The 23,558-nt window shown below is 44.6% G+C and overlaps 2 protein-coding genes across 3 annotated transcripts; one reads left to right on the top strand and one right to left on the bottom strand.

The window, feature by feature from the left end:
- Positions 1-8,343: 8,343 nt before the first annotated feature.
- LOC133916391 (probable ADP-ribosylation factor GTPase-activating protein AGD6) lies at positions 8,344-11,528 on the bottom strand. Of its 2 annotated transcripts, XM_062360040.1 has the most exons (4): positions 10,634-11,528; positions 9,629-9,718; positions 8,602-9,073; positions 8,344-8,479 (listed from the first exon to the last, which is right to left on the bottom strand). In XM_062360040.1, the coding sequence occupies exons 1-3, from the start codon at positions 11,429-11,431 to the stop codon at positions 8,603-8,605; spliced, it is 1,359 nt and encodes a 452-aa protein (XP_062216024.1). In that variant the 5' UTR covers positions 11,432-11,528; the 3' UTR covers positions 8,344-8,479; position 8,602. The 2 variants fall into 2 exon arrangements, with proteins under 2 accessions (XP_062216024.1, XP_062216022.1); XM_062360038.1 differs by having other exon boundaries at positions 8,344-9,073.
- Positions 11,529-11,943: 415 nt separating this feature from the next.
- Positions 11,944-16,447, top strand: LOC133914768 (uncharacterized). The gene is made up of 10 exons (XM_062357790.1): positions 11,944-12,238; positions 13,767-13,885; positions 13,977-14,170; positions 14,277-14,533; positions 14,651-14,757; positions 14,862-15,051; positions 15,136-15,422; positions 15,502-15,642; positions 15,939-16,118; positions 16,230-16,447. The coding sequence occupies exons 1-10, from the start codon at positions 11,944-11,946 to the stop codon at positions 16,431-16,433; spliced, it is 1,974 nt and encodes a 657-aa protein (XP_062213774.1). The 3' UTR covers positions 16,434-16,447.
- The last annotated feature ends 7,111 nt before the right edge of the window (positions 16,448-23,558 follow it).

The raw sequence follows: 23,558 nt of genomic DNA, 5'->3' as shown, positions 1-23,558 counted from the left end.
TGTCCATATAAGCACTTTAGGGACCAAGATTAACCAAATGTCATTGTATACTGAATTTTTGATTCCCTTCAAAACAAATTGTTAGTCACAGTAATATGGTTGTCATTAATCACCGAAACACTTACCACTTACCTAGGGGCCTAGATGCTACAAGTGGCGGGGTATGTTCTCTAGTGCTACCAATGTCGCGACCCCAATTTCAACCTTGAGGTCATCCAGGAGGAGGTTATGATCGCCGGTCCCGAAGCCAAGGGGCGGTGGAGCACAAAGGGTCTCTCTTACGGGTGGAGACCACCGAAAAGTAAATATCAAACTGTAACTTGTGTTTGTATCATACTTGAATGAAGTATTTCATTTCTTTGATGAGCTTATGTTGCTAATGTGGTCACAAAGTCCCAGAATTATTTGATCCTCCTGCTCACTCCAAGCCCCCAACCACATCCATCGATGACACCAATGACCAGTGTAGTGAGGAACTGGTGGTCGAATGTGAACTTAGGTTTGCGGTCGAGTGAGAGAACCTACAGAGCGATCTTCGAGGTGTGCCAGTCTTGCCCCAGACTAAGCCACGTGTAATCTTAGGCTAGTGAAGTGGGACCTGACCACCTGACTCCTGCATGTTTTGTGACATGTTTCTTCGACCTGCTTGTTAGGAGGAACTGCTTGTACTGTAGAGGGACTTGGAGTGGATGACGAGGCAAAATGACCAGTGGCAGGCGTATTTCTACGATTACCTTAGTCAGACGTTCACCCCCTTTAACTCACTACTTTGGTCCACCGATGTTTAAGTACACCTCACTCCTAGGGAGATAGTGACTGGTCATATTGATTGGCTCTTGGCGACCTATGAGGAGGCAGGTGTACTCAAGCAAAGGCTTCGCGAGACCGTTGGCGATAACCTTTTCAAGGTCGGAGTCTACGACACCTGCCTTACCCTTACGTGCGTAAGCAAGCACTTCCCCAACCTTAACCTTGTTTCGGTCGTCTTTGAAGGTTTCACCGATGCCCGGAAGACTACGGAGGAGCTCATGATCTTGGGGACACATTTCTTTTCATAGCTCACTCCCTCCTTTGGACCATCCAGTTCGACCCGCTGCCAAGCATTTTTGGATCTTGGGGACACTAAACAGATAATCAGAACCATCACCCGGGCATTACCTTGGTGGTCATTTTGCAATATAAGGACCTACATTTATATAAATCTTCCCTGTGTTCATGTCGTGAGTAGGCTATGATTACTCTTTATTTCTAGGGGAAACTGAAGTTTTCTGTACCGCTCACTAGCTAGGTTCGCGGTGACTAGGACAACCCTTAGCATGACAAGCCCTTTTGATTGTAACAGCCGCTCGATCTGAGTTAGGACTTGTGATCTCGTGGTTGTTATTCCTCAATCGCTCCTAACCTTGACACTAAGCGAGCGTCAATTTTCATTCCTTCCCAACCGATTTGGTACTCACCATAGGAGCAAACAAGCAAAATAAACTAGCAGCATAAAAAAGAGTACTAAACTGTTCTAGCCCCCAACCGTCTGGTCGGCAGAAAAGCTACCAACCAGGGGGTCTAACCTCCGAATTAGAAAAACTTATAAGCCGACGGGAGACCATTCTTGTCCGAGAGATCCTCCAAAACTGAGCATCTAGTCTTTGAACCAAAAAAACTTAAAAGCCGAGGGTAGCACGTTCTTGTCCGTGAGATCATGCAAAACAGAGAAAAACAGGCTCATGCTCGTGCAGCCTTACATATAGAATCTATGTAACTGGTTTGTATTCCATGAATTATGCAATTCACAGCCGTCTTTCATGGCTAGTTTGACTGCACCATGTTGGGTTACTTCGACCACTGTGTAGGGTCCTTGCCACTTGGAGGAGAGCTTGTTTTGACCTGCCTTATTCTATATTTTCCTTAGGATGAGGTCGCCTACGACCAGGGTCTGCTTCTGCATCTTGCAGTTGTGGTAGCACCTGAGGCTCTATTGGTATCAGGCTGCTCGAATTAGAATGCAATCACCGAACTCTTTAATCAGTTTTATGCCATCCTCCTGTTGAGCCACCTGGTCGCCGTCTAAGTAGTTGGTTACTCGAGAAGACCGAAGGGCGATCTCAGAGGGGAGCATTTCATTGGCAGCAAAGACCGGAACTAACAAAGTTTTGGCCATGGCTCTACTGGGGGTTGTTCGCCGTGACTAGAGTACTGTGGGAAGTTCGTCCATGATCCATCCAACGTCTCGAATAGCTCCGTAGCTGATCAAAGACCCTTTTTTTTTACCCCTTGCAGTATCATCTCATTTGCCCTTTTGACTTGTACATTGCTCTGGAGGTGCGCCGCTAATGCGTAGTATACTTTGGTCCTGATCTCTTCACAATAGTCTCTATAGGCACTACTGGCAAGCTGAGTCAAGTTATCCGTAACTATGCAGTTTGGACTCCCAAACCACACTATTAGCCATCGTACGAACTTGATTGCTGTCACACCCTGTTTTAACGGGCAAAACCAGATGGGGCTTATGTGTTCCCAAAATATTTAACACGCATAAGGACATCATAGGTGAAATAACAATAGTAATACTTTAAAGAAATAAACGTTTAACTCTTACAATAATTAAGATATATTATCTTCTATGCAGATATATACAGTGGAACAGAAGCATTGGTGACCAACAACACCGCAGGCAACCGACTGGGAGACACGTGCCTATAACATCATATCATCGTCTTGATAATCTTCAACATCTTCACTCACTGAGCAGCACCACATATGTTGCATGGCATAGGAAAAATAGCAAGGGTGAGCACATGTCGCGCTCAGCAAGCGTACAAGAAAATAATGATATGCAAGTTTATAACGATGATAGGCTGACACAAATGTTCATTTGCATAAATACGAGAAATTAAAGATAATTAAGTAAAAACATTAAATTAAGTGGAATTAACCCAACTTCCTACCAACATCACCAAACCGTACCATCCAGTACCACCAAACCTGTTGAAGATTAGTTCTCGCAATATGTTCGTAAATTGACTGTGTACCTTCGAGTGCATGGATTAATCACGAGACGAGACACACAATGTATACAAGTTCGAGCCTCCGATTGGAATAATACCCTACGTCTTGTGAGGGTGTTGCTGCAGTATATTGATGGTCTCGAGTACAAACAATGTGGCTAAGACTATTACAAGAAGTAGATCGGATCTAATCTAACATAGGATAAAGTTGCCGAGTAGCTCCTCTATTGCGGTCTTGATGCTTGCCTCTCTCTCTTGTTCCCTTGTTCCCCCTAGCCTTTCCGCCTTATATAGGGGTGAGGTACCGATTCCTATCCAGCCGTAGTCAATAGTTAGTTGTCTACCTTGACGTCCAAGTAGATAGATCTGTTTTTGATACTGATCATAACGAGTTGGGTAACCAATCTAGACCTTCCTAGTATGTACTTCCTTAATTCCAGGTGTATCAGGTACCGCTGATTTGGTTTCGTGAAATCTGGAGCTACCTAATATGTATTGTACATACTCTGTCTGTGTATGATATACTCCTTATACGTATATACCCCTTAGTTAGATATTTGACAGTAGGCCCCTAACTCTACCCAGGAGGAGAGGTTTCCAGAAGCGCCCACTCGAGTACCACCAAGTTTAAGCTTGGTCGAGTAAAATGGACCAGGCTCATAATCGAAAGAGTATGGACGGATCATTCCTTGTATCGAGTGGAAGCTCAGTCGGGTTGAGCGTCCTGCGGCTAACCGCACTCGATACTTGAAGAAAATAACTCAATTGATCGACACCAGACTCCGAGTAGAGTTAAAAACCTTTCAAAATTTGAAATGACAGGTATATGTGCATTTAATGCGGGCAGAAGGGTGTGCAGAGATTCGCACATCGTCATCGTTCCTCTTTTCGCACCGGTCGAAACGTTGTAAAGATGGGAATGGTCGAAGAGGCGGTAACTTTTTGGTTATTTGCCCATATGACCCAGACTTGTGGCGGCCATTCCTCATCATTGCCACCAGTCTTCCTGCACAAGCCCCTCAGCTTTCTCCGCCCCAGCACGCACCGCCACAAAAGAAGTTTAATCCATGGATCCTAGTTCTTCTTTGAAGATCCCGACTTCCTCCTCGCCGGAGAAGCGGTCAGACGCAGCAGCCGTCGGCGCCTTGCCCAATCTGTACGATGAAGCGCAGTTCATGATTGAGGCCTGGACACCCTCGGCGATGCAAGAGTCTCGGCTGGCGTGTAACACCCTAAATTTTCAATTTTTTGCAATAGTTGAAAATTTTGCTAGAAATTAATTGGAGTTGCAATTTCGTTCAATAGAAGAAATTAAGTTCTAAATTTAAATTACCATAGGTTGTTGTTAAGTTTGTTGCATTCATGCCGTCATAGTTGCAATAGGTTTTTATGTTTGAAAAATATTTGCAAAAATTCACTAGAAGTCGCTCGTGAAAATTGTTTAAAATCTTAAAAGACAAAGGATTTTCAAATTGGAAAATGCTTCCAGGCCAATTTTCTCCTCCGACTCATTCTAATATCTAACTCAAATCATCATTACGGAGTACTGGGCACGCAACTTGCTCTGACAGCATTGTATATTGTGCTGCCACGCCGTCTTTGCCTAGTTCGTAGAACCTTATCCTGTTGCATTTAATGCGATAGGACGGAACGGTGCACTTCTGCACCGTCCCCGTCTGCTTGCCTTTGCACGCCATCCTCGTCCACATGCCTCTGCGCGTCGTCCCTGTCCACTTGCCTCTGCGCCATCTCCGTCCACTTGCCCTGCCGAATGGCTAATAACATCACATATGTCGTGCGGCGCTGCGCCGACCTGTAGAGTCTCACACTGTAGCCTTTCATGCTACGGGATGGGATACGCCCCCTTGCACCAACACGACTTTATCCGTTAGGGTCGGTGCCTAGTGAAGAGAATTGCTCGGACATGTGTCCAATCTGGTCCCACAGCTAGGGGGCTGGTCGTGGGTTTGTGTGAAGGTGTAGCGAGATTGGTCGCTAGAGGCTTTGCACTGGTCGGGGTAGCTCATCGATCGATTAGATTTTTTAGGGGAACAATGGGGCATGTTTAGCTGGGGTACCCCTTTACTTGATACACCGACAATCCTGTTGCGCAAACATGCATTGACGAACGGGAGAGTAGGTCTTCAGAACCTATCGCTCTTGAGATCCTGCACCGGGAGAGGACGAATAAGTTTTTTGAAAAGTGTTTGGCGCGACTGCTCACGATCTACTCCCTCTACATAAACATGGTCTTCTTCCTCTACGTCCTCTTTGTCGTAGTTGGTTGCATCCAGGGTTCAACTCATCGTTGTTAACCGGTTGAAAACCGCGAATATCGAGCTTACCGGGCCGTAGCAAATTCATAATGCGAGCAGTTTTTGAATTTAAATTAAAAAATTCGAAAAGTGAAAAAATCCTTAAAAACTAGAGACAATTCTAATACCTTATGTGAATTTTTTTTCAAAAATAATATCGTTTGCATCATATTCTATAGGGAGAAAGTTTGAAAAAAAAATGTTGAAGCATGTAGCTCATTTATTAACTTATGTTAAGAAAAATCTTAACATGCAAACACATATTTTTTTTTTGTGTATGGTGTATCTTAAGATGATCTTAAAAAATGGTTTTACTTCATTTAGAGTTTTATTAATTTCTCCATGATTTTTACAAAGTTCACAAGCATAAAGTGAATATGCTAAGAAACATTATTATAATTAAATTTTTCATGTCTATTATTATTTTTTCTACATAAAGCATAGTGTAAGTAAACTAAGTGGTTTTACTAATTTTGGAGGTGTGATGGGTTAGTTATAAATTAATCTAGTTGTAACATATTTACACAATCCTGCATGTTACAATAACTATTTCATGAGTTCATGTATTTTTAAAAGATATACGATCATATAAAGAAGACTAACAAAATTGATTTCATGATTTTTGGATTAGCAAAGAGTTAACTATGCATTTAATTATGTTTAGCAAATACATTTTCTCACTGACAATATTCAAATTCTTTATGAGTATAAATACTTTTATCAAGTAGATAATGTTACAAGGAAACCAATAAAATTTGTTTCACTTGATTTGAAGCTCAGATAACTTAATTATTGATTTTACAAAGTTGAGCCATTTTTTTGGTTTTTTGTTGAATTTCATTGAAATTTGAGAAAATCGTTCAATAAATCAGAAAAATTAAACAGTTAACGAGAAATGTGGTCAATGCGGAAAAACCGGTCAATAAACCGGTGAATTCACTCGGTAACCGGTCCAATTCGAGTGGTTACCAAATGCCAATTCGGTCGATTTTTTCTCCGAATTACAAATTTAATTGAGCAATTTTTTACCGAATTTTGAACGGTTTTCGTGATACCATGAATTTTCGGTTACTACCGGAGACCGATTTTCGTGCCTCAAATGGTATTGTGAACCTTGGTTGCATCGCCATCATAGGGGCTTCTGCATTTTACGTTATCATCAGGTACGTTTGTTGTGATCAGTCATGTTCATCAAACCTGTTTTCATGCTACTTTCGTCCTATAATATATTAAAGAGATAAATGTCTAGGATATACGCTTGCAGTATGTGATGATAGCCAATTTGTTCATATTCATATTATATTTAAAAATTAAATTAAATTTGAAAGTACACTTTTATCCAATAATTACTACTACATTCGGTTATTGTGGCTATCTCTTTCCATCAACAAGTCCAAAGTAGGGTTCCGAGCATTGACTAAGTCCGTGTAGCCAAATACACAAAGACATATAACCGGTCGATAAATCGGTGAATTCGCTCGATAACCGGTCCAATTCGAGTGGTTACCGAATACCGATTCGATCGATTTTTTCTCCGAATTGCAAATTTGACCGAGCAATTTTTTACCAAATTTTGAACGTTTTCGTGATAACCATAAATTTTCGATTACTAGCGGGGACCGATTTTTGTGCCTCAAACAGTATTGTGAACCTTGGTTGCATTGTCAACATAGGGGCTTCTGCACGCTGTCATCGGGTACGTTCATTGTGATTCGTCATATTTATCATACATGTTTTCTTGTTGCTTTCGTCCTAAAATATATTAAAGAGATATATGTCTAGGACAGACGCTTGCAGTATGCGATGATAGCCAATTTGTTCATATTCATATTATTTTTAAAAATTAAATTAAATCTGAAAGTACATTTTTATCCAATCATTACTACTACATTCAGTTATTGTGGTTATTTCTTTCCATCAACAAGTCCAAAGTAGGGTTCCGAGCGTTGACTAAGTCCGTGTAGCCAAATACACAACCACATATAAGCTATTGTTGAGATGAGAAGTTGGTTAGTTGAGTCATGAGCCTAGTTTTCCAAGTTTCAGGCTGTAGTTCAAATTTCCCGGTCCAAACAGATCGTCGAGCTATAGGATGCAAATCAGCCAAAAGATATGGCTCGTCATGACCATCGAGTTTGAGGCTGGTATAATCTTCCAATAATGCGGCCGTCCGAATGTCCGAACCGTCTAAAACAAATTAGATGCTGTTGTGCAGTCCCAGTCATATGATTTCTTTCACTTATTACTCCACCTCACCCTCTGCTTGCCTTATCGCTTTTAGTATATTCTTTAAGTATATTGCAATAAATAATTAGAGATGTTGCTATATGTGATTTAGTTAGACTAATGTTGCATTAAGTGTTTTAAGACGTTACAATATATGTTTTGAGATGTTGCAATAGTAACTTTTAGATATTACAGTTTAGATGGCTGATGTTGTATTTAGAGATGGGAAACTTAATTTATATATCTAAGAGTTTTTATGCTATTTTTATAGTAAGATTAATCAAAGAGTCAGATCTCATTTAACATCTGTTGTATGAGCTCAAAATCGAGTGACCATAAAGTTTCACCTGAAAATATTACGTGCAACATAGAGTGATATTATGGTGAGATTTTTTTTAATCAGATACATGTAATGAGCTATTTTAATATATGTTTTTAATATTATAAATATTAACTTCTGATGTTACAGGCGTTATTTAAGGTTGCAACCGAGACCGTTGGAGCCGAGCGCTGGCAGCTCCCAATCTTCTCTTTCGTAGCAGCTCATTCCAAAAGTGGAATCACAGCGTCAGCAACTCGGAATCAACTACCGAAAAGCAAAGTCAGGGGTCATGTCGCACCGAAGACATGGAAAGCAGCCAATATGAAAGAAGGCACGGATAAAGTGCCTTATCAGTTGGTGGAAGTGGAATGGCGCCAAGTAAAGCAACAGCAATATGATCAGATAATGCATCCAATTCGAGGAAGTTTTAACTTGGGCAAATTTTGCTACAGCTAGCATGTGTAGCACAAAACCAATCGAAGCAATAAAGGATATTCGAGGAAGTTTTGTGTAAATTACAGTTTCAAATCGACATCCCTTAGTAATTTGGATGGCAGTTTCAAATGAGCCTTGACCACAAAAATATACCGCTAGACATAACAGTTGTAGGCATCCTACAAAAACAGAAACCCTTTTACTCGACCGTTTCAGTATACTGAATAAGACCAACCACTGGAGCTCACGTTTTCTGGCATAGAACAACTCTGCATGTATAGCTCTATGAAAAGAAACTTACTTCAGTGGAAGCCGCCTTCCGTCCAGGTGGAGGTCCCGTTCTGATTGCTCCCCTTGTTGGAGACGCTGTGATTATAACTATCAAAACTGTCATCTTTCACATCGTCCCAGCCGGCCCAGGAGTCACTGCCCTGGTGTGGTTTCGCAGGCTCATCCTTCCTGCCTTGGTCGTCCCAATCATCCCAAGAATTGGAATTGTAATTCTTTGATGAAGAATTCTGTGAAGATTTCCACCCGTTTCCGTTGGTCTCGTGCTCAAACCTTTGGTAAGGCTCACTGTTCGGCTCCCTGCGTTGCCAATCATCTCCCCAGCCACTCGCTCCTCCTTCCTTGGCATACTCCTCAACCTTTTGTGAGGCCAACGCCACTACTCCTTTCATAATCCCCCAGGTCCTGCTTCCAATCTCTGCAGTTTTATTGGCAACAACATTGACAGTTTCATTCACCTTCTGGTCATAGCCCCCTTCCCTCAACTGCACTCCAGACAAGCACCATTCTTAAAAATAAAACGAGTGATGCAACAAGGATAAAACACTGGACAAGTAATTGCAACAATGACAGCCTTTAATGTAGGATATCACCCATTAACACAGTTTCTCAAGGAACAACGAATTATGGCAAAAAAATTCTGAATCTTCTCACCATGAAAGAAATGTGAATGATAAGCAACAAAAATATATTGCATCAGACTATAGGTAGAAGAATATGACAAAAGATGCAGCATAAATTACAAGAGAGAAAAAATATGCTTGAGTAAGACTATCTCAAAAGAGAGAAGACAGTAAAGAACTATCACTGTTAACTATTGATACCTCCTTGCGTTCAAGACAAGGTTCGATTATTGAAATATTAAGGTGAGTTCAATTAGTGTATATTCTTGAACCAGTGTAATATATTAACAACATGATTAAACCATGACACTAGGTGAACTCAGTGAACCTCAAAGAGCAATTTATATATCATGAACGATTAGATGCGGGAATTTGATTGTTGCACACTAAGAATCGGGATAAAGGCTTTAAAGGCACCTTTGATTGGAATTCTTTTGTGCCAACTTGGACAACACCGGCGGCAGATTGGGCAGCAGATGCCGCAACTAGGGAAAGGCGACCAAATCCCTGAAATGATAGAATGGTAAAGAAACTGTGAGACCAGCAAAGTTACAACAAGTTCCAATGCTGAAACAACTACATCTACTAAATATGCACATGAATAAAGTATGTTGATGGCATGGACCATTCGAATGAAGAAGGTACCGATTGCAGTTCAACAACATCATATCTCATGTTTGGCACGAAACACATGCATTTCAAACTCGGAGTCACCAAAGAAATGTACTTTAATCACATATGCTATTCTGCCGGCATGATTTGAAAAGGGTGATGTTAGTTTTCTGTCAATATGTTACAAGAAGAGCTCATTATGCTCACCTGCTCTCATATAAAAAGATTAGCCTAAGCATAATTAATTACTCTGTTCAGTGTTCATTAGGCCATTGGAATTCGACTAGAAAGCTGTACTAAAAAAACCCATAAGCCAATGCAGGAAAAGGTGCCAACCTAAAGTTCTAGATCACGATGAAGAGCCAACAGGTCATACGCAGACCAATGATAAAATGCAGAGCTTAGTGAAGACCAAGATACAAAGGAATCTAATGGGCACCCAAGTTCACAAAATGTAGCGCAAGGAGTAACGAGTATAGGATGGTTGTCTAATGAGCCTCAAATGACCCCAGGGAGGAAAACAACAGTTGATCTAAATATAACAACAGTTGCAATATCCCCATTCCGTTGCCATAACAATACCCCGGATTAAATTCATAGTGCCCCACCATTTGTACATAAAGAAACTAGCTTTATGTAGTAGTAGCAGTAGTAGTACAGTAGCAATTCTTCTTGTTTTTTGGGGAAATTGATGATATCATTAACCCAACCAACTTCTCCTAATATTGGGGAATTCTGCGCGGATCTGTTACTGCAACCACACGTTTTGCTAAATGGCATGCACAATAGCAGAAAGATCTTTTTTTTTACCTGGGAGACGACCTGCAAGACATCACCCTGGGCGCCGCCGGCGTTCCTATTCGCTGACGGAGCTGGACTGGATCCGAACCCGACGTACTTGCCGCCCTGGGATGGCGGGATCCCCTCAGGCTTCGACTCGTTCTCCGCCATCCTCCTGGCGAAGAAGCTCTGCTTGCTTGCCGCCGACGCCTCCAGCTGCTGCCTCGTGTACATGTCCTCTGTCGATTTGGACCTTGGCGGCTGCCTCCCCGACTCCGCCCCCGCGGCGCCGAACGACCCCACCGATTGGTTCCGCCTCATGTCCGGCCGGAAGTCGTCGTCCCAGTCGTCCCACCCACCAGCGCCGCCGCCTCCGGAGGCAGCAGAGGCGGGCAAGGGCGGCTTCCTAGCTGGGGCGGGCGCGCCAGATCCGGGCGTTTCCTTGACGACGGGCGGGTCGGTCCACGGGCGGCCCTCGGCGAGCGCAGCGATGCGGTCGCGGTATGCGGCGGCGGCGTTGGAGTTGTACTTGGCAAGGTGGGGCGTCTCCTTGGGCACGCCCCTTGCGGTGAGGAAGGCGTTGAGGCGGTCGTTGCCGCCGGCCTCCATCTTGCGGAGCTGCGCCTCGGTCCAGGAGTCCATGGTGACGGAGCGCACGAAGCTGATGTGCACGCCGAGGCCGCGGTGCTTGCCCGAGCACTCGAGGCACATGAACACCCCGTAGGAGACGCTCGCCCACTGCGGGTTCCGCTGCGCACAGTCCACGCAGGTCTTATTCCCCTGCTGCCCCTGCAGCTCCCGCAGCCGCCTCGCCGCCGTGGACGCCATCGCCGGATCGGATCTGGATCCGCGACTGGGTGGGTGGCCCGGGCAGGAGAGGACGGGGAGGGGAAAGGCAGCAGGGGACGAGGCGGACGAAGAGGGAGTCGCCGACACGGGACGGGGAGGGGTCAAATATGGTGACGCGGACGATTCTGCCCCTGGCTGCGCGTGGGCGGTGTCCAGGGCAGAGGTAAAATCTCTCATCACCCGAGGGTAGCGCGGGAACTCTGGCTGGTGGGAGTGGCCGAACCGAGCAGGGGCCCACTCCTGACACCGACAATCCGGGCCCAGTGCGCAGGGAAGGAGGAGGAGATGGACAGGTGTTCGGATCACCGAGATGGGCGGGCTGCCAGCCAGGCGCGGACGGTTTCTCGTACCCGACGCGCTCCCTGCAGAATAAAAGGAGGCGGCCGCCCACCTGAGGCGTCTCTTGGCCCTCGCTCTCGTGAGTTTTTCAGAAACCGTTGCGTCGCCAAGCACTCGTCGACGGTATCGACGCCTCGCCCCCCGTTGCCCCCATGGCGGCGTCGGACATGGAAGCGCCGGCGCACGCACCGTCGTTGGTGCCCGCTGATCAGGAGGAGCCCGCGCCCGCGGTGACGGCGGTGGCGGGGGCGAACGAGGAGGCACAGCCGGCCGCGGCGGCGGTGCCCGCGCTGTACGTGGGGGATCTGCACGAGGACGTGGCGGAGGACCACCTGTTCGACGCCTTCAGCAAGATCGGCACGGTCACGTCGGTGCGCATCTGCCGCGACAACGCCACCAACAGATCGCTCAGATACGGATATGTTAATTATTTCTCCAGGGCCGACGGTATGCGCTCTCGATCGCGGCTGCATGATTTGTTGTCTCGATCTTGTTAAATCGCGTGATTGGGGTATGTCTTGATCTCGTTAAATCGCGTGATTGGGGTCGTCGGGTTAGTGGCAAGATTTAGATTTCTTCCGTTGATCAGAAACTGGGGTTATTGTTGGCTTATCTGTTGATTAAGGAAAGGAGCAATACGAATCGGATATAACAGTGTGGCCTAATAAGGCATGTAAATTCGAGGTAGGGAAGATTGGAGGTGAGTGCGAAGGTCTCATGCATCCTGCATGTGCATCCATGCAAAGCTTGCAGTCCAATCCGTACGCTTTCTCGCGCTCTCGGATTGCACATGATGTACGGAATATATAGATTGATAGACTTGATATACGAACTTGTACAAGTTTACTGCTCCCTCCGTTTTAAAATAATTAGTATTATTTATTTTACTATTCAAACTTTGATCATAAATTTTAATCAAATACGTATGCAAATAGCTCCAAGCACATAATATTTATTAAGTTCATTGGATGGTGAATCTAACCGTGCCTTTTCATTCTACTTGACAAAATATATTAGAATTTATTGTCAGTCAAAATTTAAACCGTAAAGTCAACAATGACAAGTATTCTGAAACGAATGTAGTATATTGGTTAGTTGGTTGCATACTTTATTGGACCGGGTTTTCTGGAATGATGAGAAAAGTAATCTCATGTACTCTCGTTAGAATAATTTTCTTACATTTGAGTGATCATAAGTCTGCTTGTCTCCTCAAGCGTGTCTATGGTAGTTACATGATGCACTTGCACGACACTTTTATGAGTGACATTGCCAAGATGTGCATGAGTTGCATTACCCTTGCTAATGCGCTTTTTTTGAGACTTTGTTAGTATCTGCCGCAATGCTACATGTTATCATAATGTGATAATCCATAGTATATGGTTATATACATGAATTAATAAGATTCTTACCTTTGTTGATCATTCAAGTATGAGGGTCAATCTTAGTGCTATCTAGCAGATGTATGATGAAGAGAGGTGTCTGGTTGCTATTGTAGCAATGGTACCAATCACCATTAGCGTGTACTTCTACAGTTTTATTTTGTAGAAGTGTGCCATTATTTAAGTGGATAATATTTTGAATATTTTGAACTATCTGATCTATCATTTCAAATTCTACGACTCCTTGAATGTATAGTTGTGTATTGCTTAACCTCTTTCCATGTATTTCATCTTTAGAATAGATTAGATTGATTTTGCACTATCCTATTGCCACTCTCTTCTGTTTGGCCTTGGCTTGTTACATACAAATGTTTGAATGTAGTTAATGTATTAAAGGTTCTATGTTTGCTCTACATTAATATAAATTTATTTCTTCGGCACAATTGAGTGGAATGAAGCGTGCTATCTACTTTCATGTGCATTCTATATCCTGCGTTGTTTAATTGTTTCGAATAATAATTTAATTGTTGACTAATTAAATTTTCTCCACGGAGGGGTTGTGTTTAGATTTTTACTAGTTTGCTTACATTTATCAGCTACTTCTGCTCTAGAAAGGCTCAATCACAGCTTAGTCTTGGATCAACCAATAAGAGTCATGTGGTCGAATAGAGATCCTGATGCTAGAAGGAGTGGCATTGGGAACATATTTGTCAAGGTAAAGTAGCAATAACCTCAATAGCATTAATACCTCTCTATGTGATGAGCTATATTTAAGAACTAATTGGTTATGTCATATAAATTTGCAGAACCTTAGTGATTCCGTCGACAATGCTAGCCTTCAAGAATTATTCTCCAAATTTGGAGATGTATTATCTTGTAAAGTTGCCAGAAACGAGGACGGAACTAGCAGAGGCTATGGTTTTGTTCAATTTACATCACAAGAACCAGCAGACGCGGCAATTGAGAACCTCAACAACTCCCTTTTTGGTGATAGGCAGCTGTATGTTTGTCTTCCAAAATACTTAGTATTACTCTCTTTAACGTGCTATTTGTTTACATAGACTTTTTCTTAACCATTGTGCAACTTCTTCTTAACCATTGTGCAGGCATGTTGCTACTTTCATTAGGAAAAGTGAGCGATCTCCCAATAATGATGACAAGTATACTAATTTATATATGAAGAATGTGGATGATGACATAACAGAGGAACTTATTAAGTTGAAGTTCTCACAGTTTGGTTCGATAGTTAGTGTGAAGATTATGAGGAGAGACGATGGGTCATCTCGGGGTTTTGGATTCGTCAGTTTCAAAACCCCAGAGAGTGCCAAGAAAGCAACAGAGGCGATGAATGGGCTGCCACTTGGTATGTTCATTAGACTAATATAAAATAATAATGATGGGAAATGCTGCCATGATGCTAAAAAAAGAAACATAATAGGTATATACATTTTTCTTTTGTCTCATTCTTATTTTTTATTAGGATCAAAAACCTTATATGTGGGGAGGGCTCAAAAGAAGGAGGAGCGGAAGCAATATTTACAGCACTTACACGAGCAGAAGAGAAATGAAAGAATAACTAAGAGCAATGTAAGTTTCACACTAAATTTGGGAGCTATCTATGTTTTATCTCATAAATTCACATATATGCATACAAATCCTTCCATTTACAAGTGTACAAATGTTTTTCACAGGGATCAAATGTCTATATAAAAAACATTCACGACAAAGCTGACGATAGTGCCCTTCGTGCACGTTTTGAGGAATTTGGTAACATCACGTCAGCAAAGGTCATGCGTGACGATAAGGGCATTAGCAGAGGGTTTGGGTTCGTATGTTACAGCACCCCAGAGGAGGCAAAGAGTGCTGTAAGCAGCATGCGTGGTAATCCTATGTTACTTTTTTAAATTAACTCATCAACTGTTAGTGGCAGACTGCTAACATGTTGCTTCGGTTTTTATTAAGCAGGTGTTATGTTTTATGGAAAACCATTGTATGTTGCTCTTTTCCAAAGGAAAGAGGATAGAAGGGCCATACTGCAACAACATTTTGCCCAGCTTGCTAGAATGGTTGGACCTGCAAACCCAATTATCACCACTGGATATCCACATGTTTACTTCGCCCATCCAAGTACACAGCTCCCCCAAGGCCCTCCAAGCCATGGATTTGTGTATCCACCCATGGGACTCGGTCATGAATGGAGACCAAATATGTTTCCCTCACCACCTAATCTACAACAAATACATTCACCTGTGGTATGTTCTTACCTTTTGAACTGTAAGTTTAGACATTTTTAAGCACTCTGTTGGTAAATTCTTCGTTACCATCTCATAGATGCCGAATTCGCCAAGGCATTACAGAAGCAACAGGGGAAGGATGGGTGGGAATATGATGCCTCTTCCCCATGCTGTCCATACTGTTAACTATGTCGCACATGCACAACCAGCTAAAGATTTCATGTCCATGCCCCGACAGGTATGCTTTTCTCTACTTCGTCACGTTGATATTATGTACCTACTGCATACATTGGTCTCAAAACTCTTTAGTACATGCTTTATGCTTGCACAGTAGCACTCAAATACACAATTATATGTTGTTCGTCTAGTGCCTGCACTATTTTCCTAGATTGATATGTTGAATACAAAATATTACTATGTCCAATGTGATTACATCGCCTCGTGATAATCTTCTTCATGATTTACTACTACCAGCTATGGTTGAGTTTTTCTAGGCACTAGACAGTAACTTACTATACATTTGAGTTTTTGCAGCGATTCAGCCATCCAAAGTACTTCTCGAATAATGTTATGGCCAACAGCTTGGCCATCCATCACGGTGACCCTGTTTCATCGATGAATGATGCCTTCAACAGCTTGCTGGCTTCTGCTCCACCTGACCAGCAAAAGAACATGCTCGGCAATAAGCTCTATCCACTTGTTGAGAGACACCAGGTAATTTCTCCTTTCATAATCAATATCATATCTTATCTTAACCTATATTTTCCATAGTACAGGGATCTAATTTCGGGCTTACTTTTGGTAATCTTGCCTTGTTCATTACAGCCTGAACTTGCCAGCAAAATCACTGGGATGTTGCTTGAGCTGGACAACTCCGAAGTGATCGCGTTGCTTTGCTCGTCGGAGATGTTGTCGGCCAAGGTAGACGAGTGCATGCATCTGCTCCAGGCAACGAAGACCAAGTCGGAGGATCAGGAGGCGCTGCACCCAGGCTTCCTGCTGGACTCTGCTAGTGTAGACGCCAGCTAAGATTTTGTTGCCGAGCCAAGCTTCTTGGCTGCCTTCTGTTTAGGGATGGCAATTAGGCGGTAGCTGCTTTCTAGTTTGCGGAGTTTTACTGGTTGGATTTGTTGAGTTACTGTTTGCTTGCTATAGAACTTAGTAATAAGAATTAGATTAAGCTAGAAACTTTTATCTGGACATGCTATGAATCTTAGGGAATAATATATTTGCGGCGACGTTCGTGTATGTTAATGGGCAATATTTGCGATCATGGTGCCTTGTTCGTGATGAGTTCAGGCTTTAGACAACGAAGCTTCTGGCTATCATGTAGTTTTGAACATGGGAGCTGTGTGCTCCGTTCATTTTCTCGTTTCCAAATTACTTCGTCAGATACAGGCCTCCATGTTGCTTCCTTCTCAGCTTGTGTGAAGTTGGATGAACAATGGGAACGCACGCAACAACCGCACATGCCTTCGCCGTGGACGGACGGGCCAAGCTGTGCACCATCCTCCTTGGCAATGCCTTGTCCTGATGTCGAAGAATGGATGTCCCAAGCACATCTGCACATACGACGATAACAGATGCAGGTGTTGCTAGAATCATAGTAGAGGAGCTTTGCTCAGATCCCCTGATTTTACTGAGCTGGGCTTGCAATTTACAACTTACCGGCACCATGCTCTAAAATCAGTGGAGCTGAGCTATCTTTCGTTGCTCAAGCGAGTGTTGCCGTCCATCAAAATTGGTAATTCTGTTCAGAAATAATGCACGGACCAGGGCCACAGACAGAATCTTCGTCTTTTTGACAGGAAATGAATTTTTTGCGTCTGCTCTCGCACTTTCAGCGACCAGAAAGAATTGCACGGTGATTGTGCGTCCGAGCTGGCGGGATAAGAATTGCACGGTGATTGTGCGTCCGAGCTGGCGAGATAACTCTTCAGTTAGATTTATTTTCGTTATGGTAGAATTAGAGAAATGAGAACTCTAAGCATACAAGTTGCAAACTCCCTGAATCTTTTATCTACGCTCACGTTGACGTTGTATTCAGCTGGAGCACTTCGTATTCGCAACCGAGAAGCCTCAATTTGTTTTTTTATTTTGATTATGGATTCTAGCCCTAAAAGCAAAAGCAAAAATTATTTGATTCTTATAATCCACAATTTATGTTATACTATAAAATCTCACAATTTATAATTTGATGGAAATAAATTTCTCCATAGAATCTAGATTTTGACAATCCACAAGAAAAACAAACATAGCCTCAACCGTAGATTGCACACTAGTAAAATGTCCATGTGACAGCCCATCTCTTTTGCACCGAGAAGCATGTCCGGCAATCTATTGCTAACTCTACCAGGCGTGTCCGGTTCGACGAGCTTTCACTGCACAAGGTGGCTCGTATCTCGTATGAATTGCATGGTCATGTGCTACACAACATGTGGTGCAACCAGCTTGTTCATCACAGTCGAGAGCCGAGGGGTCGGCTAGTCAGAATCGTGAACACGAGAGAGAGAGAGAGAGAGAGAGAGAGAGAGAGAGAGAGAGAGAGAGAGAGAGAGAGAGAGAGAGAGAGAGCCATGAAAGCAATAAAGGGGCTGATTTGTTGTCCGGGTGGGAGGATATTGGTTCGACGGATGCATATAATCTTGGGGAAGTGAACGCGGTGATAGGAAACAAGCAGTAACACAACGCCGCCACACAAGAAGGCAAACCAAATAGAACGGGAAAGGGGACGCGGACGGAGGCCAGTGCAAGTACCGGTGCATGTCGTGTTCGTGTGAGCCGCGATGAAAAGGAGCGGTGTGCGGGCACGGTGACACGCCCCCTGCACCTAGGTTTTCTTTTCCTCCCACTTCCTCTTCCTCGTCTGTTCCCTTCTCCTCCCACCCCGACCCCACCCCCACCCTCGCGAGCTTCTACCCCTTCCCCGAAATGGTACCCTCGTTGCCTCCCACTCTGCCCCTCTCATTTCGAGAGTCTTGACTCACACACACTTTCCTTACCTCTTATTTTTCTCGCTCTTTTCTCCAACCAAGTTCCAGCCATCAGTTGTGGGTTTCATGGTGCAACCACTCCTCCGCAGTTAGATTCCTTTTGAACTATTGGAATTTGAGAGGTTTTATGTTTGAAATTCGGATTTGAAATGAAGTCAGATTTGAATTTGAGCAAAATCCATAAATGAAAAAAGGAGGAAGGGAGGAGGCTTCGAACCGGTGGGCCTCTTCTAGGCCCTTGTGGTCGAGTAGCCCACATAGCCCGGCCGTCCTTCATATCGACATGGGAGGCTTTCAAAAGAGGGGCGCCGCCGCACTTGGGGATGCTCCGCCCTAGCCGAGGCAGTTCGTGCTCCTAGCATATTCGGATGGCGACGACATGCGCTATCTCTTGGCTCGATTGGCTATATCTCGGATGGTTCTCTCTATGTGGATCCATCAATCCTATCAGTTCTCCACCTTCTCCTCGAACCTCTGCCCTCCACTCTCAAGCGTCCTTTGACGCCTGCTCCGTGGTTGTGCCTTGTCGATTTCGGTGACGACAATAATGGCGTGTTGGTTTGGTTGTGTACCCAGTCACTATGCGCCTGCCGGTCCATGTGGTCTTGGCCGCGGTGAGGTCCGATGAACCTTGTGTGGTGGAGCTCGACCTTGGGTGCGCAGTTGAGCAAGTGCCTTGGTCGTGGTGGTGGTGATACTCCTGTGGTGGTCATCTATGTCCCTTCTTCGTGCACATTTTTGCAGGTGGAGTTCACACCGTGTGCAGCCTGTATGCAGTGGCTAAGCCATGCTCGTAGTCTCTTTATGGTGCTCACCTCGTGTGCGTGCTTTGGCCATGGTGCGCATGGCTCGTGCACGCTTACTGCTCATGGTGACCGTGCTCATGCATTGGTTGTCTCGAGCTAGTGTTTGACGATGTCCTCCCTGGTCCAAAGCTGGGCCACTCTCGGTTGCGGTGATCCCTACTCCTCGAGTGCTAGCTGCAGTGTGCCTTGCAGCTAGTACAACGGTATTGTATCTCCGAGAACATGCACCCTGACGACCTCAACATAGAGGGGTGTCTCTATTTTCTGGGACAATACTATTGCATGCCTTGCCTTCGGCTTCTTTATCCGAACCCTCTAAATTGAGTTCCAGCCAGGGGTTTTTAGTTACACGTTCAAGTGCCAACTCGGAGATTCCGGGTTAAATCGGGAGTATTCGGATTAGGCCAGAAAAGCCTGTAACGGCTAGTTTTTTGGGAAGGGTATAAATACCCCTTCACCCCCTCCTAGCTCTCCCCACTCCTCTAGTGCTTTAACTCTTTCAAGGATTTGAGAGTTGGGTGTGATAGCGAGAAATTGAGTGCAAGTGAGCCAATTCAAATCTTAAGCACTTGAGTTCATCATTAAGCTGTCGATTCACGTTCATTACTCTTGGAACATGGAGCTCCTAGACTATTAGGCGTCGTCCGGAGAGCACCCAAGCTTGTGGAGTGCCTTAGGAAGTTTGTGAAGGTCATCCTCGCTTCCACGAGGGAAGAGGAACACTTGAGTAAGCCCAAACTCGATCGTCATGGTCGCTTGGTGAGGAATAGGGTTGAAAGAGACCTAGCTTTTTGTGAGCACCATAACGAAGACATAGGATCGTTGGATCCGAACTTCAGGAAACAAAGTCGTGTCTCCTTTGCTTTCTCGAGTTCATACTTGTTCTAGTTGGTATTTTGGGCGATTTGCCCCGATGTATGTGTTTGTGAGTTTGTGATTGCAGGTATTTGATGGAAAAGCCTCTTGAAAACCTTTGGAACCTATGGTAACGTTTAGAACCAACTAGACTTGCATAGGTGTTCTTAGTTTTCAACTTTGTGTTTCAGCCAGACTATCCGGGTTGAGCTCAGAAGTTCGGAAACCCAGAAGTTCCGGATTGAACCCAGACTATATGGATTCTATTAATCCGCTGCGAAGTTTTATTTTTTAGGAAACACCTATTCACCCCCTCTCTCTAGGCTACATCTAGTACACTCCGTCACTTATGAACTTTTTTCATGTAGTGCGAAGGTCATGGCGGATGCGAAAAGCGCTAAATGGAAGAAGCAAACCAAGCATGTCTGTCTCATATGTTGAACGTCCTATCGAACTGTCTATTTGATGTGTACTCGAGATTCATGTAAGCCAAGGACCTCTTGGAAGATATGGAGAACGAGTTCTTGGAAGTGAATAGAGGCAATGAGTCCTTCACCACTAAAAATTTCCTCAACTTCAAAATGCATGAAGGAAGGTCTGTGACAGAGCAGTTGTAGGAGCTCCAGTGTAACATCCTAGTTTTCAAACAAAATTCAAATCTCAAAATTTGTTCAATAGAAATCAGCTCAAATCTACTTTCAAATATATTTCCAAAAATCAAATCTTTCTTCTCTTCTTGGGCTCAATCCATCCTTCCTCTCAAAGCCCAACCCACCTCTTCCTTTTCTTTACCCTCGGCCAGCCCGTTTCCTTTCCTCTTCTCCCCGGCCCATCTCTCTCTTCCCTTTCTTTCACCACGGCCCAACCTAGCTAGTCCATCACCTCTTCCTTTTTTCTCCTCTTGTTCCCGCGCCTACCGCTCTCGCTTCAAGCCGCTGGTCACCAGACCCCATCACCGAGCCAACCACCACCGCCCACCTAACTCAGACATCATCGCACCACACCGCCACCAAGGTTTCCGTTCACACCACTCCTCCCACGTCGCTCCTCTCACATTCATGCATGAAGATCGTGCTCGAGAGCTCTGCTGGCCCGAGCATGCACGCGAAGAATTAGAACACCACCTCGGCTGTCAAGCCCGACTTATCCCACCCCACGTCATGTGAAGTCCGTGACACTACACCACCAGCACTGTCACCAGTTGACAAACGCACACACCGTACCGCACGCAAGCTCTACTGTGGACCCCACCGCCAGCACTGTCACTACCTCTGCCTGGCTATAAAAGCCTCGTCGTTCGCTCTTTCGCACCTCACCACCGCTCACCGAGCATGCTAAGGAAAGCTCCAGCGCTTCCCCTACTCTCTCTCTCTCTCTCTCTCTCTCTCTCTCTCTCTCTCTCTCTCTCTCTCTCTCTCTCTCTCTCTGTGTGTGTGTGTGTGTGTGTGTGTGTGTGTGTGTGTGTGTGTGTGTGTGGCTCCCCTCTCTGGTGACCACCGCCGTCAATCCGCTCCTTGGAGCCACCGCCATCCAATTGGACCTCATAGCGAGCTCCACCTAACTACCCTCCACCTCCCTAGCCCCTCTGTCTAGCCTCTCCTCTATCTCGAGCCATCATCGTGTCGTCATGGCCACCGAGTTCCATCTCCGTCGTCAACCACCGTCGGTGCCCCACCAGCCAAGCAAAGCGACGATGTGTCCCGCATCACGTACATGCTCCCAGCACCCAAAAACCTGAGCCAAGTAGCTTCTCCGTGTTTCCTCCATCAACCACTGCCTTCCCATCTCTAATGAGCAATCAGCTCTATTTCGGCCCTCGCTCGCCGATGATGTTCTTCCCAGCAGCTCCGCAGTACCACGCCAATCACCATGAGCCATCCCTTGTCCCAAACCAAGGCTGGGATCCGCCGGCAGCAAGCTCTTCGGTGATCCCCTCCATGGACCCCCTTGGCGCCACCTATCGGGACCCCGAACCCGGATTCCCTTGTACCTCCTATATCAGTCCCCGGATCAAGTAGCTGATACGCACAGAATTCAACAAAATGATATCAAATACATACTTTGAATACAAATAAGTAAAATAAATATCTGAAAAGTGAAAAGATGGTCTGGTGAACAAGAATCCACAGCAGAAGAGCCTACAGCACAGCGGAGCGAAACGAAGATGCAACCTAATGCCACAGGCAACTTGGGTGCGGACGCGACCTTAGATTTATTCTCTTTGACTTCATCTGGGTTGAGGTTCATCTCCAACTCAACAATCTGAAAGCAACAAGACTGAGTACAGAAGGTACTCAACAAGTCATATACTACTTCAAGAGGTTGATAGATGCATAATGGATGATTCAAGGATAAGGCTTTACAGCATAGTTTTGAGCGTAAAGCAGGTTTTATGCGGGTATCTAATTATATTCTCCACCGTTATCCTTTTTAAATAAATGCATCAAAGCTTTTGAAAACAGTTTTAAAAGAAACAATTGCAGGCCTCTTCTGATGGTTCTGAGTATCACCTCAAGTCCCCAACGTATTTAGAAGGTGACCTGGTAACAAAGCTTTCAAAACAGTTTTAAAACCGGGTAACAGGCTTTATCTGGGGGTTTTCGGTCCTGGGATGGGCTATACCTCACTCCACAGTCCCTTTTATCACATCTGGTGTACCTCTAGTACCACAGCTTCTGGCGGATCAAGCCAGGAACCTCATCACACGGATATCTAGTCCACACACTCACTCATCAAGACACACGCACCCGGAGTCTAGTCATCAGGGTTACTGCTTTCGCATGTCCATGACCGTGGACACGGCTATTCGAATAGATTTATACTCTGCAGAGGTTGTACAACTTTACCCGTGAGATATGCTCAGCCTCCAACCATTGCAAGCGGAGGAGCGAATCATACCGAGATCCTCCAAACACCTTTCCTGTCGGGCTTTTCTACGTGATCCATCAAGCTCTTCAGGTCTCGTATAGAGGGCAGACCCCCAATGATCAACTGGGGTGGAAACTCCTTCGCGCAGAACCTGAAGACACTTGGCTCAACATTGCCTCTCAGGCCTCCTAGTATTATGCCCAACCCAATCCGGTGAAAGAAGAGTCAAGTCCTACCCATTTAGGACGCATGTTTGCACGGGGATGGCTAAGCATGACGACGCAATGACTCAGTCCTTAACCGGCCAGAGCAGGTATCTTCTGGCAATGAACATCACAAAGGTGACTCAAGCCCCCAGGAGCATACTCGTCCAAAGTACTACTCCACCTGCTCCCACCAAAGCAGTTTTCACCTATTTTTACACATCTCCCACCATATCCCACACGATGTCAAGGATTTCACATTCATTACGGAATTCATAACCATCAAGGATTCATGGTATATGAGTTAACATTGATAATGGTAAATCTTATCTCCGAGGAGAAGTGTTTTTAAAAGCGATGTCTCCAAGGAGACATATTCCATCCTAAGCATGCTAGACATCAAGGCATCGCTCATTGTTAATATATTTA

The sequence above is a fragment of the Phragmites australis genome, chromosome 4 (genome assembly GCF_958298935.1).
Source record: "Phragmites australis chromosome 4, lpPhrAust1.1, whole genome shotgun sequence".
Taxonomy (NCBI): domain Eukaryota; kingdom Viridiplantae; phylum Streptophyta; class Magnoliopsida; order Poales; family Poaceae; genus Phragmites; species Phragmites australis.
This window is presented reverse-complemented; position numbering and strand designations above follow the sequence as displayed.

Excerpts from the sequence above, each read along its gene's own strand:
- LOC133916391 (XM_062360038.1), bottom strand. The coding sequence starts at position 11,431 with ATGGCGTCCACGGCGGCGAGGCGGCTGCGGGAGCTGCAGGGGCAGCAG. Across the intron at positions 9,719-10,633 it reads TCTTGCAGGTCGTCTCCCAG|GGATTTGGTCGCCTTTCCCT; the intron begins GTAAAAAAAAAG and ends CTATCATTTCAG. Across the intron at positions 9,074-9,628 it reads CAAAAGAATTCCAATCAAAG|TTGAGGGAAGGGGGCTATGA; the intron begins GTGCCTTTAAAG and ends TCTGGAGTGCAG.
- LOC133914768 (XM_062357790.1), top strand. The coding sequence starts at position 11,944 with ATGGCGGCGTCGGACATGGAAGCGCCGGCGCACGCACCGTCGTTGGTG. Across the intron at positions 14,758-14,861 it reads AAAGAATAACTAAGAGCAAT|GGATCAAATGTCTATATAAA; the intron begins GTAAGTTTCACA and ends TGTTTTTCACAG. Across the intron at positions 16,119-16,229 it reads CACTTGTTGAGAGACACCAG|CCTGAACTTGCCAGCAAAAT; the intron begins GTAATTTCTCCT and ends TGTTCATTACAG.